General features: G+C 40.9%; 1 protein-coding gene across 5 annotated transcripts in view; it reads left to right on the top strand.

The window, feature by feature from the left end:
* Positions 1-16,255, top strand: part of Zbtb11 (zinc finger and BTB domain containing 11) — a 37,758-nt gene extending 21,503 nt beyond the window's left edge. For all 5 annotated transcript variants that reach the window (XM_045147445.1, XM_045147448.1, XM_045147449.1 and 2 more), the window contains 7 exons: positions 176-352; positions 4,412-4,657; positions 6,600-6,744; positions 9,454-9,571; positions 12,266-12,424; positions 13,287-13,462; positions 14,160-16,255. In XM_045147445.1, coding sequence (XP_045003380.1) covers positions 176-352; positions 4,412-4,657; positions 6,600-6,744; positions 9,454-9,571; positions 12,266-12,424; positions 13,287-13,462; positions 14,160-14,677 — 1,539 coding nt within the window. In that variant the 3' untranslated portion in view covers positions 14,678-16,255. The remainder of the gene's footprint in view (positions 1-175; positions 353-4,411; positions 4,658-6,599; positions 6,745-9,453; positions 9,572-12,265; positions 12,425-13,286; positions 13,463-14,159) is intronic.
* The last annotated feature ends 915 nt before the right edge of the window (positions 16,256-17,170 follow it).

Below are 17,170 nucleotides of genomic sequence, written 5' to 3'. Positions count from 1 at the left end.
CCAGCATTTGGGAGGATGGTTGTGAGGTCAAAGCTTGCTTGAGCTACATAGTAAGGTCCAGATTGGCCTGGACTACATAGCAGCAAGAACCTGTCTCGGAAAACCAGAAATGGAGAGAGAGTGAGATAATGAGAATGAATGTTTTATTTAAACTATGTTTTCTGTCCCTAACTAGGTGGCCCAGAAATTAGTTCAAAGAGGGAAAAAGATGAAGCAGCCAAAAAGGGGAGCTAAGGAGAGCACTGAAGAAGCGGCCCATAGGTGCGGGGAGTGTGGAGTAGGGTTCCAGAGGCGCTACGCCTATATAATGCACACATTGAAACACGAAAGAGCTAGAGATTACAAGTGTCCGGTAAGTGTCTGGAAAGCTCACTGGAAGTGATCCTAAGTTCATAAATGGAGGCTAACCTACTTATTCTGCTATTGTTTCTACCAATGGTATTCTATGTCTTTTTTCCTTTTTTAGCCAAATGATCAGGCAAACTTTTGAGGTAAGCGCCTTAACTGCCGAGCCATCTCTCCAACCTCAGGCAGGTTTTCGAAAAGTATTTTATTTGTCAGGTGTGGTGGTGCATGCCTTTAATTGTAACATTTGGGAGGCTGATCCATGTGAGGCCAGCCTGTGGCTACAGAGTGAGTTCCAGGTCAGCCTGGTCTAGAGTGAGACTCTACTGCAGGGAAAAAAAAAATTAAATTTATTTGTGAGGAGAAAGTGTGTATGCCTGTGAACTCCAGATGCATGCACCACTTTGTGCATCTGTCTTTGTGTGGGTACTGGGGAATCAAACTCAGGCAGTAGGTTTTGCAAGCAATCAACTTTTGACTGCTGAGCCATCTGCCCAGCCTTTGTTTTGCTTTTTGAGGTTGAGTTTTGCATTGTAGTCCAGGCTAGCTAACCTTGAGGTGCTCCTCTGACCCCATTCTTCCAAGTACTGAGATTTTAGGTGTTTGCCACCATACTCACTTTTTCTTACACTGATTTAAGAAGTCATTTTTTATTCCCACATGTAGTTTGCTTGCCTTACCCAAATATTCCTTGATTTTTTTGGGTCTTTTTAAAGAATAACACTGTGTATATTTTAAGAATAAAATACAGCCGGGTGTGGTGGCACACACCAGCACTCGGGAGGCAGAGGTAGGAGGATCACCATGAGTTCAAGGCCACCCTGAGACTGCATAGTGAATTCCAGGTCAGCCTGGGCTAGAGCAAGACCCTACCTTGAAAAAAAAAATTTCAGGAAAGCTGGGCATGGTGGTGCAGAGGTAGGATCACTGTGAGTCTGGGGTCTGGGATAGAGTGAGATCCTACCTTAAAAAAAAAATCGACAGGCGTGGTGGTGCACGCTTTTAATCCCAGCTCTCGGGAGGGTAGAGGTAGGAGGATTGCGTGAGTTCAAGGCCACCTTGAGACTCCATAGTGAATTCCAGGTCAGCCTGGGCTAGAGTGAGACCCTACCTCGAGGAAAAAAAAAAAAAATCTCAGCAAAGTTGGAAAGTACAATTTAATAAATGTCCCATCAAATAGACCAAAAAGATGAATTTTCCAGAGCATGGATAGAAAGAAGTCACCCTTATAACAACAGAAAATGTCAGTATCTAAGAATACGTGTGGGTTTTTTGTTTGTTTGTTTTGTTTTGGTTTTGGTTTTTCGAGGTAGGGTCTCACTCTAGCCCAGGCTGACCTGGAATTCACTATGGAGTCTCAGGGAGGCCTCGAACTCACAGCGATCCTCCTACCTCTGCCTCCCAAGTGCTGGGATTAAAGGCGTGTGCCACCACGCCCGGCCGTGTTTTTATTTTTGAAAGAATACCTTGAAGGCTGGGGAGATGACTTAGCAGTTAAAGAGATTGCCTGTGAAGCCTAAGGACCCAGGTTGAATTCCCCAGTACCCATGTCAGCCACATGCACAAAGTGCCAAATGTAGTAGCCACAGGCCCTGGTGTCTGTGCACATGTGTGCTCGCTCTCTCAATATTTCTCATTCGTATATATATATGTGTGTGTGTATGTATGTATGTATATATATTTGTAAATATATAACAGGATACATTGAAGAACAGGACTTGGTGCCATACGCCATACACCATGAATCCCAGCACTTGGGAGGCAAAGGTAGGAGGATCACATTAAGGCCAGTCTGGGCTACAGAGTGAGTTCCAGATCAGCCTGTGCTAGTGTGAAACCCTGCTTCAAAATAAAATAAAATAAAATAAAAAAGGATACATTGAATGAATTTTATATTATGAATTTTCAGATTCAAAGGACAAAGAGAAAATGTTATGAATTGCTGAGGGGAGGGGAAGGCGAACTTATAGAAGAGATAAGATTAAGAATGGCTTTGGCTTTTTCAGCAGCAACAAACCTGGAACACAAAAGCACTGTGTTTAGAATTCTAAAGAGAAATGATTTTTCAGCCAAGTTATTCATGTTGGCTGAATAAGAACTTTCAGACATGTAAGATTTGGAAAGTGCTACCTCATTAAACCCTCACTCTCAGGAAGCTATTGAGAAGTTTGTTCCACTAGAAGGGCCATGACATGGGAGGTAGAAAACCTTACATGTATATATATTTTTTGGTTTTTCAAGGTTGGGTCTCACTGTAGCCCAGGCTGACCTAGAACTCACTATTCTCTGGCTGGCCTTGAAGTCACAGTGATCCTCCTGCTTCTCTGCCTGCTAAGTGCTGGGATTAAAGGCGTGCACCACCACACCCAGCATAACAGAACTGATCTTAAATTAGGTAAAATGTCTCAAGCCTATAATTACAGCAATCAGAGACTGACATAGATCACCATGAGTTCAAGGCCAACCTGGGCATAGTGAGTTCTAGGTCAAATGGCTCCAGAGAAAGACATCGACTCAAACAAATCAACAAATTGTGTTGTATGAACTCGATTTAATTAATGTACTGTGATTTTTATTGTTAACTGGGGTATTGGGAGTCATTTGCATATGTGTAGAGAGTAGAAAAGATGAACTTTCATTGTGCTCTCCACTTAGAAAAGCATCAAAAAAGAGTGAAAAAGCTAACTAATTCTAGAAGCAAAGTATGGAAGTAATGGAAAATTTTGTGGGGGTGATGATACCTAACCTCAGTTTATGAGATAATAAAAGTTATGTGTTGTGTTGAAGAGATGGCTTAGTGGTTAAGGCACTTGCCTGCAAAGCCAAAGGACCCAGGTTTGACTCCCCAGGACCCACGTAAGCCAGATGCATAAGGTGATGCATGTATCTGGAGTTCATTTGCAGCAGCTGGAGGCCCTGGCATACCCATTCTCTCTGTCTCTTTCTCTTTCAGATAAGTAAATAAAAATACAATATTGTTTAAAAGTTGTGTGAATCCCTAGCAACCACAGAATAAAATATGAGGACCATCTTAACCTTTTTACTTTTCCACCTAAAACTATTAATCCTCAAACTGATAATATTCCATCTTTGTGTCCTGCTACTTCTCTTTTGTTATTTATTACTGTTGGTGTGTGTGTGTGTGTCTGCTATTTATATGTTGGAGTGTGTGCATGCTTACCGTGGCATATGTGTGGAGTGTCAGGGTGTTGTTTGAGGCAGTGTCTCTTGTTCACCACTGCATTTGCCAGGCTAGCTGTCCCATGAGCTTCTGGGGATTTAAAAAGCTACATACATCCAAGCAGAGAGAAACAACCAAATAGCTAGCAAAAACCAAAAGCAGCAAACACCCCACCAGAGCTCAAATCTCTCTGCTGACAATCAGATCTGCCCCCAAATACACCTTAGGGTTAGACTTTAGGATCCATCTCCAGTGACACCTCCTCTAGCCACACAGCTGAAGATCCAAGTTACAAGCTTTAATAGAACACCTGAGTGTGTGAGGGACATGTGCGTTCAAACTACCACAGGGTCTCATATAACCTAGGCTGTCCTTGAACTCCTAGTCCTTCTGCCTCCCCCTTCCAATTGTTGGGTTTACAGGTGTGTGCTACCATACCTGTTTAATGAAGTACTGGAGACGAAACTCAGGTTTTACTGAATGCTATACAAACACTACCAACTGAGCTATATCCCTAGTCCCCATCTTGTCTTTTTAAAATATTTATTCTAATTTATTTATATGGGAGAGGGAAAAACATGAAGGGCAAGAGAAAAGAGAGAACAGGTGTGCCACGGCTTCCAGCCACTGCAAACGAACTCCAAATGCATGTGCTACCTTGTGCATCTGGCTTACCTGGGTCCTGGGGAATCAAACTTGGTCCTTTGGCTTTGCAGGCAAACACCTTAACCACTATGGCATCTCTCCAGCCCCCATACTGTCTCCCAATAGTTTATGTATTGATTCTTATAATTGTAATCTGAATTGGAAAGTTGAAATATGAGTTGTTTAGTTAACATTTTGTAATGGAATTATATTTACAAAAATTTTGTTTACTCCTTTTAGTTATGTAAAAAACAATTTCAATATAGCGCTTCATTGCGAGCACATCTTATTCGACATACCAGAAAGGACGCACCCACCTCATCTTCGTCCAGTTCTGCATCTAATGAGGCGCCAGGAGCATCATCTGAGAAAGGCAGAACCAAACGAGAATTTATATGTTCCATATGTGGAAGGACCCTGCCTAAATTATATTCTCTCCGAATACATATGTTGAAGCATACTGGTGTAAAGCCACATGCATGTCAGGTAAACCCATATCGTTTATATTTATCTAAAGACTGGAACTTTATTATGGTGAAATGAGTTGATGTATATCCTGCAGTCATCTGATTTGTAAAATGTCAGGGAAATTCATGCTTTCAGTTTGTTGTCTAAGTTAAGTCTGATTCTCTGTTGAAGTCTTTAATCTTCTGTCTGAATTAGTAATTTGCAAGGAATGTGCTTAAACTGTTTGAAATGTTTCAGAGTCCATAGAGTCCTCTGTCTGGGTGAAAATGGCTAGTACATTCATCGTTGGAGTCATTCCTTTTTTTTTTTTTTTTTTTTTTTTTTTCGGTTTTTTGAGGTAGGGTCTCTCTCTAGCCCAGACTGACCTGGAATTCACTCTGTGTTCTCAGGGTGACCTCAAAGTCATGGTGATCCTCCTATCTCTGCCTCCCAAGTGCTGGGATGAAAGGCGTGTGCCACCACACCTGGCTTGCTTTTTTTTTTTTTTTTTTTTTTTTTTTTTTGAGGTGGTCCCTCAATCTGGCCCAGGCTGACCTGGAATTCACTATGTAGTCTCAGGGTGGCCTCAAACTCATGGTGATCCTCTTACCTCTGCCTCCTGGGTGCTGGGATTAAAGGCGTGCGCTACCACGCCTGACTCCATTCACTTCATTCCTTATGTAGAAACACCTGTATTGGAAAAGAACACGTGAAATAAATACTGGTCATAAAAAACCCTGCCTAAGCTATGGGTTATTTGTTGCTACTGAATGTTGAGTGTAACTAAAGACCAAGGTTATCCAGTCTCAGGCAGTTTGAAATTTTGAAATACAGTAGCACCTGTATCCCTGCATATATTACTTGAAAATTGTGGAACAGGACTGGGGAAATGGCTTAGCAGTTAGGGTGTTTGCCTGCGAAGCCAAAGGACTCTGGTTTAATTCCCAGGACACACATAAGCCAGATGCACAAGGGGGAGTACATGCTTCTGAAGTTCATTTGCAGTGGCTAGAGGCCCTGGCATGCCCATTCTTTATTTCTCTCTGCCTCTTACTCTCTCTCCTCAAATAAATAATTAAAAAGCAAAAAGGAAATTGTGGGCAAACGAGACTTTTTAATATTTTTGTTATTTTAAGACTTTTTAAATCTTTAAAATATTAATTTATTTGAGAGGGAGAGAGGATGGGTTAGCCAGAGCCTCTTGTTGTTGCAACCATGTCTAGATGCTTTTGCTACTTTCTGCATTTGGCTTTACATGCGCACTAGGGAATCGAACTTGGGCTGTCAAGCTTTGCAAGCAAACGCCTTTAAACACTGAGTGATTTTTCCAGCCTTTAAAGCCTTTATTTTTTGCTTTTTTGGTTTTTCAAAGTAGGGTCTCACTCTAGCTTAGGCTGACCTGAATATCACTATGTAGTCTCAGGGTGTCCATGAACTCACAGTAACTCTTCTACCTCAATCTCCTGAGTGCTGAGATTAAACCCATGTGCCATCATGCCCAGCTAAAACTTTTTAAATTTTTTTAAAATTTTTATTTATTTATTTATTTGAGAGCAACAGACAGAGAGAGAAAGAGGCAGAGAGGGAGAGAGGGAGAATGGGCATGCCAAGGCCTCCAGCCACTGCAAATGAACTCCACACATGTGTGTCCCCTTTATGCATCTGGCTAACGTGGGTCCTGGGAAATCAAGCCTCGAATCAGGGTCCATAGGCTTCACAGGCAAGCACTTAACCGCTAAGCCATCTCTCCAGCCCTAAAACTTCTTAATATATAAAAATAGAACACATATTATAAGAGAATAGGATGAATCCTCATGTGTGGCATTTGTGGTTTGAACTTTGACAATGTCTTGCTTGTAATATTAATTGAATAAGTTAAAATTTATTTAAAATTTTTAACTTAATATGTTAATTTTTCTGACCTCAACCCAGAAAAATAGCATCCTTTTTGTTTTGCTGCCTTGAATGCTCCTTTTCTTAGGTCTGCGGGAAAACTTTCATCTATAAGCATGGTCTAAAATTACACCAGAGTCTCCATCAATCACAAAAGCAATTCCAGTGTGAGCTATGTGTCAAGTCATTTGTTACCAAACGGAGTCTTCAGGAACATATGAGTATTCACACAGGTAATGAGGAATCTATATTGACATCCAATATACAGTGGCACAGAATTAACATTGCTATTCCAAAAGAGAAGAAATGGGGAAGAATATAATGGAGTTAGACTAATGTAAGACCAAACCCCACCTAGTCATACTTTAAATCCTGTAATTCCTTGTCCAGAATCTGGGCCATGTGGTGGCGTTGAGAGTCCCCAGTATCTTGGCAGGCCCATCTCCATAGCCTTGCTGTTTTCAGTCCACGGCCTCTCTCACAGACTGCATGTGCTTCTCTCTTGTGGCTTTTATTGGCAGATGTTCATACTTCCCAGCACCTCCAGCATCCTGTGCTCTCCAGTGTATCTGTAGCTTCACAGCTGCACATATCACCTCCTTCAAGGGCTCTCTGCAGGAATTCTGACCTACCTCACATTGCCTGGCTTCCCAGGCTTACCTTTGGAAATCTCTGGGAAATCTTTATGGTCTCATAACTCTTGCATTCTGCATACTTGGACAACTAGCATCACACCAAGGTTCACAGCTATTTTGAGCAACAAACTCTTGAGTGCTTGAATGGCTGAATGCAGAGAAACATTTCCTTAGGTGGCCCCCGTGCATCAGGCCCCTAGATATGCTGTCTTCTCAAAGCAGTCTTTCAAATGAGTTAAAACCTGTACACTTGTGTAAATGCCTGTGATTGAGGGTGCATGGGATAGGAATTTGTGTGATGCCCTTGAGGCATCTTTCTTTTGTCCTGGTACAAAATGTATGACTTCTTTGGAATACACTTTCTTTAGCCTTGATTTCTTTTTATTTATTTATTTATTTTTTATATATTATTTTTTATTGACAACTTCCATAATTGTAAACAATATCCCATGGTAATTCGCTCCCTCCCTGCACTTTCCCCTTTGAAACTCCACTCTACATCATATCCCCTCCCCTTCTCAATCAGTCTCTTTTATTTTGATGTCACCATCTTTTCTTCCCATTATGATGAGCTTATGTAGGTAGTGTCAGGCACTGTGAGATCATGGATATCCTGGCCATTTTGTGTCTGCAGAAGCACGTTGTAAGGAGTCCTATCCTTCCTTTGCCTCTTATTTCGGCCACCTCTTCCGCAGTGGACCCTGAGCCATAGACAGTGTAACAAACCTGGGTCCTTTGGCTTTTCAGGCAAATGCCTTAACTGTTAAGCCATTCCTCCAGCCCCAAATTACCATTTTTAAACTCAGCCTCCAGTTATGGTGCATGTGCAACATATAGAGAAGTTCTTTGTCAGCATGTAACACTTGCGGCTTCTTAGCCAATTCCCAATATAGTCCTCCTTTCTGAAACTTCATGAACAGTCTTTACTGTCCATATTCTTGCTGGCATTCTTCTGGACTCCCACTAGAATAGCCTGTTGAGCTCTGTGTACAACTCTCTAGAGTTGCTGTATCCCACATTTCCAAACGTTTCAAATAGCTCCCATAAGCCAGTTCCAAAAGCTTTGAACCACACTGTTAGGTAGTCAAGGCATTGATTCCCTTTCTGGTCCCAATTTTCTGTGTGTTAGTCAACCTTTTTGTCATTGTGCCAGACAAAGCTGAGTTGCCATAGCTACGTTATTTCTGTTTTGAATGGGATGGGAAGAACAGGAGGATGGACAAAAGTGGAAAGAGTCGGTGAGGGGTGGTGAATAGGCATCACTTCTAACTTCTAGACTTTTCTCTAAGTCCACTTTGGCCCTTTTTTTAAAAAATTCATTTATTTATACACATAAATGTGTATAAAATGTGTGTGTATGCGCGTGTATGTATGTTTGGACATATCCATGTTGCTTATTGCTGTAAGCAAACACAAGATACTTGTGTCATTTTTTAGCATCTGATTTACATGGGTAGCTTGGGATTTGAACCTAGCCAGCAGGCTTTGTAAGTACCTTAACCACTAAGCCATCTTCCCAGCCCCTTACCCATCCTTTGGCTATCACATTCCTTCTGCCTCATCTCCATCCAGAGCACCTGTGATTGGTCCTTCTTCCCATGTATGTTTGAAATAACTGGCTGGCAGACAGCTCTCTATCACCTGCTGTGATATTTGCAACAGTGATGAAAGGCTAATACAGTATTCCTCTGGTGAACTACTATTTACTGTACTATAGGGTTTTGTTTGTTTACAGTTTGTCTTTTTTGAGGCAGGGTCATACTCTAACCCAGGCTGACCTGTAACTTACTCTGTAGACCCAGGCTGTCCTGGAATTCACAGCGATCCTCCTACCTCTGTCAGAGTACTGGAATCAAAGGCATGCACCATGAAGATGAGCATTTAAAAAAAAAAAATTATTTAAGAAAGAGAATGGTGCATCAGGGCCTCCAGCTCCTGCAAGTGAACTCCATATGCATGCACCACCTTGTGCATCTGTCTTACTTGGGTCCTGGGGAATCGATCCTGGGTCCTTTGGCTTTGCAGGCAAGTGACTTAACTGCTAAGCCATCTCTCCAGCCCCCTTCCCCTTTTTTAATTAAGAAAGATTTGTTTTAGGAAAATATAGCAGAAAGAAGAAAAAAAAAAGCTCCTGAGCTGGAAAGGGTCCTGAACAGGTAGTCTCTGTATTCAATTTTTAAGAGGAAATAAAAATTTATTTATAATGTTTGTTGGTTCTTTTCTGTTCATTCTTGCCACATGCTATAGTATCTGTTTTGGAAGAGGACCTGATGACAGGATTTGTGACAAACTTTTCATTTTTCACAGGAGAGTCTAAGTACTTTTGCTCAGTTTGTGGAAAGTCTTTTCACAGGGGCTCTGGACTGAGCAAGCACTTGAAGAAACACCAGCCAAAGCCTGAAGTTCGAGGTTATCATTGTACTCAGTAAGTATTTAATATGTGATGCACTGAGTTGAGTTCACTGTCTTGTTTGGTATATTCAAAGATTGCTTTTACAAAGCCAGGTGTGGTGGCACACGCCTTTAATCCCAGCACTCGGTAGGCAGAGGTAGGAGGATCGCTGTGAGTTCGAGGCCACCCTGAGACCCTACTTTGAAAAAAAAATATATATATACATAAAATTTATTTATTTATTTATTTGAGAGCGACAGACACAGAGAGAAAGACAGATAGAGGGAGAGAGAGAGAGAGAATGGGCGCACCAGGGGTTCCAGCCTCTGCAAACGAACTCCAGACGCGTGCGCCCCCTTGTGCATCTGGCTAACATGGGACCTGGGGAACCAAGCCTCGAACCAGGGTCCTTAGGCTTCACAGGCAAGCGGTTAACCACTAAGCCATCTCTCCAGCCCCCCCCCAAATATGTGTGTGTATATATATATGGCTTTTACAAGAAAAATTGAATGATATTATCAAGCTGTAATTTCATTTAATACACCTTAATAATCTTTGCCTTTGATCTGTATATTGTTTTGTTGATTTTCAAAGGTTCTACATGGGTCTGGTCCATAACCAGCCAGAGTTGTTCTTTTTTGTTGTTGTTGTTGTTTTCAAGGTAGGGTCTCACTCTGGTCCAGACTGACCTGAAATTACCTATGTAGTCTCAGGGTGGACTCAAACTCACAGTGATCCTCCTACCTCTGCCTCCTCAGTGCTGGGATAAAAGCGTGCGCCACTGCGCCTGGCTCACAGCTCACTTTTAGGCAGCTCTTAATAGTACTGTACACTTTGTTTCTTTTCTCTTATGACTTTTTCTTATTCCTCCTCTCAAAAACTTTCTAAAGTCCGTTTTAGAGTAATAATTCAGGCTAATTCATATAATCTAAAAATAATTACTTTAAAGGGACATTTAATACATTCACAATATTATGCAGGCATTGCTTCTAATTCCAGATTTAGCCAATTGCTTTCCAGTTCTGTCTTAACCTTCACTTCCAGTTTGTGCAGACTTAGGAGGTCAGTACAAGACCTTTTCAGATTTTATCTGAATTTGTATTCAGCCCAAACATGCATGTCTGTAGATTTCCCAGAAAGGGAAATATTTCAGAGTCTTTATTCCTCAGAGCATCTCCTCTCTCCCTCCCTCCTTCCTGTTTGCAAGCAGAGAGAAAAGAGAGACAGAGGGAGAGAATGAGAGTGCCAGGGCCTTCAGCCACTGCAAACAAGCTCCAGATGCATGCACCATTTTGTGCATCTAGATTTACATGGGTACTGAGGAATTGAACCCTGCCCATTAGGCTTTGCAGGCAAATGCCTTAACCACTGAGTCATTCCTCAAGTCCCTTATTCTATTCTTTTGATTTTTATATTTCCACAAAAAACTCAAGCTTTGCCCCAGGTGTCTCTGGTCAATTTATTTGCCTTTAAAGGCTCTTAATAATCCCCTATGCTGAACCCACAGTCATAGGAGAATCAGGATAAAGAAAGGCTCCTTCAGAGAGCCCCCAGACAGGTAAAAAGCAACTGTAGTCCATAATCAGGAATGCAGACTGTGTCAAGGCCACTGCTGAGCTAGCTTAAGGGACAGAATGAGTCGGGTAAAGGTTAAATACCCTAAAACCTCACAGCTCAGCATCAGTCTTTCCTGGTCAGCCATTTTCCTGGTTACTATAAACTTGACTGGTTCCTGGCTTCACAGTAAAGTTGGTTTTGATAGTTTGTCAGTTTACCTACCACTTGGCTGGAATGGATTTTGGCATTTCTCCTGCTATGTTTATTGATTTCACACTAGCAGCCTTATTTATTTTTTAATAAGTTGGACTTTTTTCTTATTTACTTACTTGCAGAGAGGAGAGAAACAAACAGAATGAGAATGAACAGGTGCACCAGGGCCTCTAGCCAGTGCAAATGAACTCCAGGTGCATGTGTCACTTTGTGTATCTGGATTCCTTTAGGTACTGGGGACTTGAACCTGGGTTGTTAGGCTCTGGAGGCAAGTACCTCAACTGCTGAGCCATTTGTCTAGCCCAGTTAGCCTTATTTAAAATAAAGATATAGCTGGGCATGGTGGCAAATTCTAGATCACTGCAAAAACAAAGGTATATTAAAAATAAACAATGTTTTGCTATTACTTTTTGTCATTTATTTGAGAGTTTCAATACATAGCTTAGGCAGGACTCAAACTTACAATCCTCATTTAGCCTTTTGCTTTAGCCTCCCAAATACTGAGAATACAAGAATTTGCCACCATGCCCAGCTATATCTTAAAACCCTGTATCTTTAATGCAAGATTAAAACATGATGGGAAGGAGGGAATTACCATGGGATATTTTTTTATAATCATGGAAAATGCTAATAAAAATTTTTTTAAAAACATGATGGAATTTTTTTTCGTTAGTTTGGTGTCATCTTTTTTGGGGTGTTTTTTTTTTGTTTGTTTGTTTGTTTTTCGAGGTAGGGTCTCACTCTAGCTCAGGCTGACCTGGAATTCACTCTGGAGTCTCAGGGTGGCCTCGAACTCACAGCAATCCTCCCACCTCTGCCTCCTGAGTGCTGGGATGAAAGGCATGCGCCACGCCCGGCTTGGTGTCATCTTTTGGAGTAATAGAAACCCCAAAATATGTTAAATTCTTAGGAACTTGTTTTAAAGATGATCCAATTGTGTAACAACCTTTATTGCAGATGTGAAAAAAGTTTCTTTGAAGCTAGAGATCTTCGCCAGCACATGAACAAGCACCTCGGTGTGAAGCCCTTCCAATGCCAGTTCTGTGACAAGTGCTACAGCTGGAAGAAAGACTGGTACTCCCATGTGAAGTCGCACTCTGTCACTGAGCCGTACAGGTCAGTCAAGATTGAGCTTGTTTGTTTTTATTTTTCTGAGGCAGTGTCTCACTCTAGCCTGGGCTGGCCTCAGAAAATCTTTCCGTCTCAGCTTCTTGAGTGTTGGAAGGTGTGCCAACACACCCAAGCTACATAGGAGTAAATTTGAAAAGGATCTGTACTTACTTGAGATACGTTGATTATTTACTTTTTTATTGTGTATATGTGTAGTAGATGTGATATATGTCATCAGATACATGCCCTCCTTGCACACTTGCTCAGAATTCCGAGGGGCCCATCAAGTGTCCTCCTCTGTCACTATTTTCTTGGGACAAGAGTCTCTTACTGAGCGTTGAGCTACCGTTTTTCAGTTAAGACTGAACAGTAAGCTCTAGCTGTCCTCTTGTCTGTGCCACGTCCCCTTCAGTGCTGGCGTTATAACTGTGCCTAGAAACACTTAGCCTTTTACCTGGGTTTGGCATGGGATTGGACTCAAGTCATCTTGCTTGCACTGCAAGGACTCTTGTCCTCTCCTTAGTCCTCCTCCCATTTTTTGTTTGTTTTGGAGATACCGTCTTACTCTAGCCCAGGCTATTCTAAATTTACTGTGTAGACCAGGCTGTTCTTGAGCTCATGACGATCTGACTGTGTCAGTTTCCCAAGTGTTGGGACTATAGGCATGAACCACCACTCCCAGCTTGAGATCCATTGATTATTATGGCTGCTGGTGCTTTGGAAAACATAATTAACAGCTGGGTGTGGTGGCTCACACTTTTATTCCCAGCACTCAGGAGGCAGAAGCAAGAGGGTTGCCATGTAATTAAAATTAAGTTCTTTAAAAAAAAATAAAAATAAAATTAAGTTCTTTTTCTCTATATTTTAGGTGTAATATATGTGGCAAAGAATTTTATGAAAAAGCTTTGTTTAGAAGGCATGTAAAAAAAGCCACCCATGGGAAGAAAGGAAGAGCAAAGCAGAACTTAGAACGAGTGTGTGAACAGTGTGGAAGAAAATTCACTCAACTAAGAGAGTATAGGAGACATATGAATAATCACGAAGGTAACTACTCTTGTATCTCACTAGAATAAGTGCCAAACATTGTTTCTTTTCCTTCTTTCTTCTTTTTTTGTTTTGTTTGGTTTTTTGAGGTAGGGTCTCACTCTCACCCAGGCTGACCTGGAATTCATTATGTAGACTCAGGGTGGCCTCAAACTCACAGTGATCCTCCTACCTCTGCCTCCTGAGTGCTGGGATTAAAGGTGTGAGCCACCATGTCAGCTATTTTATTTATTTGAGAAAGATAGAAAAAGGCAGATAGAATGGGTGTGCCAAAGCCTCTAGCCACTGCAAGAGAACTCCAGATGCATGTGCCATCTTGTGCATGTATGGTTATTTTTGTTTTTGTTTTTGAGACAGTGTCTCACTTTAGCCCAGATTGACCTGGAGTTCACTATGTAGCCCAGGCTGGCCTCAAACTCATGGCAGTCTTCCTGTCTCAGCCTCCCAAGTGCTTGGATTATAGGCTTGAGTCACCAGTCCTTGCTGAGAGCATCCTTAGGCAGATTATAGTGCCAGACCTTGTTTGTTCTGCAGAAATTGTTGGAGTCTTAATAAAATATTGCCATAGTCAAAATGCACAGGGTTATGGGCTAGTGTATTTTAAACAGATGTGTGAGGTTGTTGTACCTGCAATTCATTACATACTTCTTTGTCTTTTTCTTTTTTCTTTCTTTCTTTCTTTTTTTTTTTTTTGTAGGAGTCAAACCATTTGAGTGCTTAACCTGTGGAGTAGCTTGGGCTGATGCCCGCTCACTAAAACGTCATGTCCGAACACATACTGGTGAACGGCCTTACGTGTGTCCTGTATGTAGCGAAGCCTACATAGATGCTCGGACACTTCGTAAGCATATGACTAAATTCCACAGAGACTATGTGCCTTGTAAAATTATGCTGGAAAAAGACACTCTTCAGTTTCATAACCAAGGAACTCAAGTGGAGCATGCTGTTAGCATTTTAACTGCAGACATGCAGGAACAAGAGAGCAGCGCTCCTCGAGAACTTGAGGCTGTCGTCGTGACAGGGGAAGCCATGGAAGTCCTCGAAGCTGTTGCAGCTACTGAAGAGTGCCCATCTGTGCCCACGCTCTCTGACCAAAGCATTATGCAGGTGGTCAATTATGTGTTGGCACAGCGGCAGGGACAGAAGCTATCTGAAGTTGCAGAAGCTATTCAGACTGTTGAAGTAGAAGTGGCGCATATCGCAGAAGCAGAGTGAAGGCCGCCATCACAAAAAGCGGGGCAACTACAGCCACCGACCTCACAGGCGTTTGCTTACAGCTAGTGCCATGTCACTGTCTGCTTAAAGCTTACATGTCAGTGCTCTGGGCTGTTGGTGATGTTTCTCAATCCTGTCTGGCCAGTGAGTTCTGTAGAAAAGTCCACTTTTTGTAAAGAACCTGAAAAGAAAAACCTTTTTGATGGTAGTGGGTTATCATGGTATGCCTTTATTAATGTATACATACTGTACTGGATTTAAACGTGTACGGTTTCATTTGTATTTTGACATTTTATTACATATTTTGAATTTAAAAGGCTGTACCAGTCGGCTTTTCATCTGTTTTACTCTCAAAATACAGAGGTTCTTTGACTTCAGTTGCCATTTGTGGATTTTAAAAATTCTAATATAAAGCATTTCAGTAGGATGCATAGGTATGTTACATGTTTTAAAAAGCTTTTGATCTGTGATTCTTGACTTAACTATTTATTTTAACCACTTTTAAGTCAGGGATTCTTTATTCTGTTTTAAAGCACTTAATGAGTTACATGCTGTAATCAAGTTCACACAATCTATTTATCTGTATGGAAACCCATAAGTAAAATAGCTATTTTTAAAATGCATGAAATGCCTATTTTAAGCCTTACTATACTATCATTCCAAGGCAAGTAATTGGCCATGAGAAAAGAGTAGTAGTATTAAACTCTGTTAATGAGAATTTTTTCTTGATAATAATAGACTGTAAGTGAAAAAAATTCTTTTGCTGAAGAATGAAAAATTAATGAATGAAGAAGTTTGATATGTTTTAGCTTTTGTATCATGTTTGTTTAAATTTGTTGGAAAACAGCAATATAGACATCTGTAGTGGATCTATGGATTCTATATACTTGTCAATTAATTTCAGAAGATTGAAAACTTCAGTACAGCCCTCATTATACTATACTACTTAAAGAAATTGATTATGCTACTGTTAAATTGTTGAACGTATTTTGAAAAGGTAGCCTGAAAACTATATTGATTCATGTGTTTGATTTTTAAGTTTTCACTTCTCTGTCAAGTTTTCATCTTTGAAAATAACCACGGGGAACAACCATTCAGGCCATAGTTGTCAAAATTAAGCTTTTAGGTATTAGAAGCTATCTTAAGGTACAAAATTAAGATAAACAGACCATACATAAATCATTCCTAAAGCACAAGAAGTGAATGTGCCTTGATGTACATATATTAAGATGCTTATTCCAGTTTACTCCACAAATGGCTTTAAGAGTAAAGAGAAATGTGATCGCTGTGCATGCGTCATACTGGCATATGTAATATTTGCATTTGCAAATTTCTTGTTTTATTAGCTGTGTGGCTTTCAGTTAAGTGAATCTGCATACAGCCCATAACTTTATAATGGCTGCTCATTTGTCTTATCTTCAGTTAGTGAAAAAGTGTTTCAACTTAACTAAAAATTGAAATGTTGTTGTCTATGTTCCACTTTTCACCATTGTTAGACTTAGTTAATTGTATAAAGCCATTAATGTATGTCATAAATATGTTGTAAATAAAAGATGTTCAGTCTTGTTTAAAAACAAAGCTTTGGGGTCGAGCTTCACACTCTTTTCAGTCCAGAAACCAAATAGTAATATTGTGTTACATTAAAAAGAGTGAGGTAATTTACCATGTTAAAAAATAACACTTGCGGGCTGGAGAGATGGCTGAGCAGTTAAGCTGCTTGCCTGCAAAGCCTAAGAACTCAGGTTTGATTCCCCAGTACCCATGTAAGCCAGGTGCACAAAGTGGCATGTGTATCTGGAGTTCCTTTGCCTCACCTAGAGGCCCTTATCTCTTCATCCTCCCTCTCCTTTCAAATAAATATTTATTTAAAAAACAACACTAGGAGCCGGCCATGGTGGCACACACCTTTAATCCCACCACTCGGGAGGCAGAGGTAGAGGGATCGGTGTGAGTTTGAGGCCACACTGAGACTACAGAGTGAATTCCAGGTTAGCCTGGGCTAGACTGAGACCCTCCCTCGGAAAACCAAAACAAAAAACAACACTTGGGCTGGAGAGATGACTTAGCCATTAAGGACTTGCCTGTGAAGCCTAAGGACCCTGATTCGAGGCTCGATTCCCCAGGTCCCACGTTAGCCAGATGCACAAGGGGGCGCACACATCTGGAGTTCGTTTGCAGTGGCTGGAGGCCCTGGTGCACCCATTCTCTCTGCCTCTTTCTGTCTGTCTCTCTCAAATAAAAATAAATGAAAATAAAATTTAAAAAACACTTTATTGTAAACATATAAGTTGAATTATACCACAAAATTAAATGTAGTACAAAATAGCTTCCAATTTGGGATGATTTAAATTTGTAGAAGTATGTAAATTCCATGTGGAAACAAATACTAAGAAGCTTCCAAAACTTCAACCAGCTTAAGTATTAGCATAGTGGAAAGTTCTTTTGTAAGGACTATGGAAATGAAGTATTTGGTTATCAGAAGACTGAGAAACT

This window comes from Jaculus jaculus, chromosome 4 (assembly GCF_020740685.1).
Source record: "Jaculus jaculus isolate mJacJac1 chromosome 4, mJacJac1.mat.Y.cur, whole genome shotgun sequence".
Lineage (NCBI taxonomy): Eukaryota > Metazoa > Chordata > Mammalia > Rodentia > Dipodidae > Jaculus > Jaculus jaculus.
The sequence above is the reverse complement of the archived record's forward strand: the minus strand, read 5'-3'. Positions and strand labels throughout refer to the sequence as shown.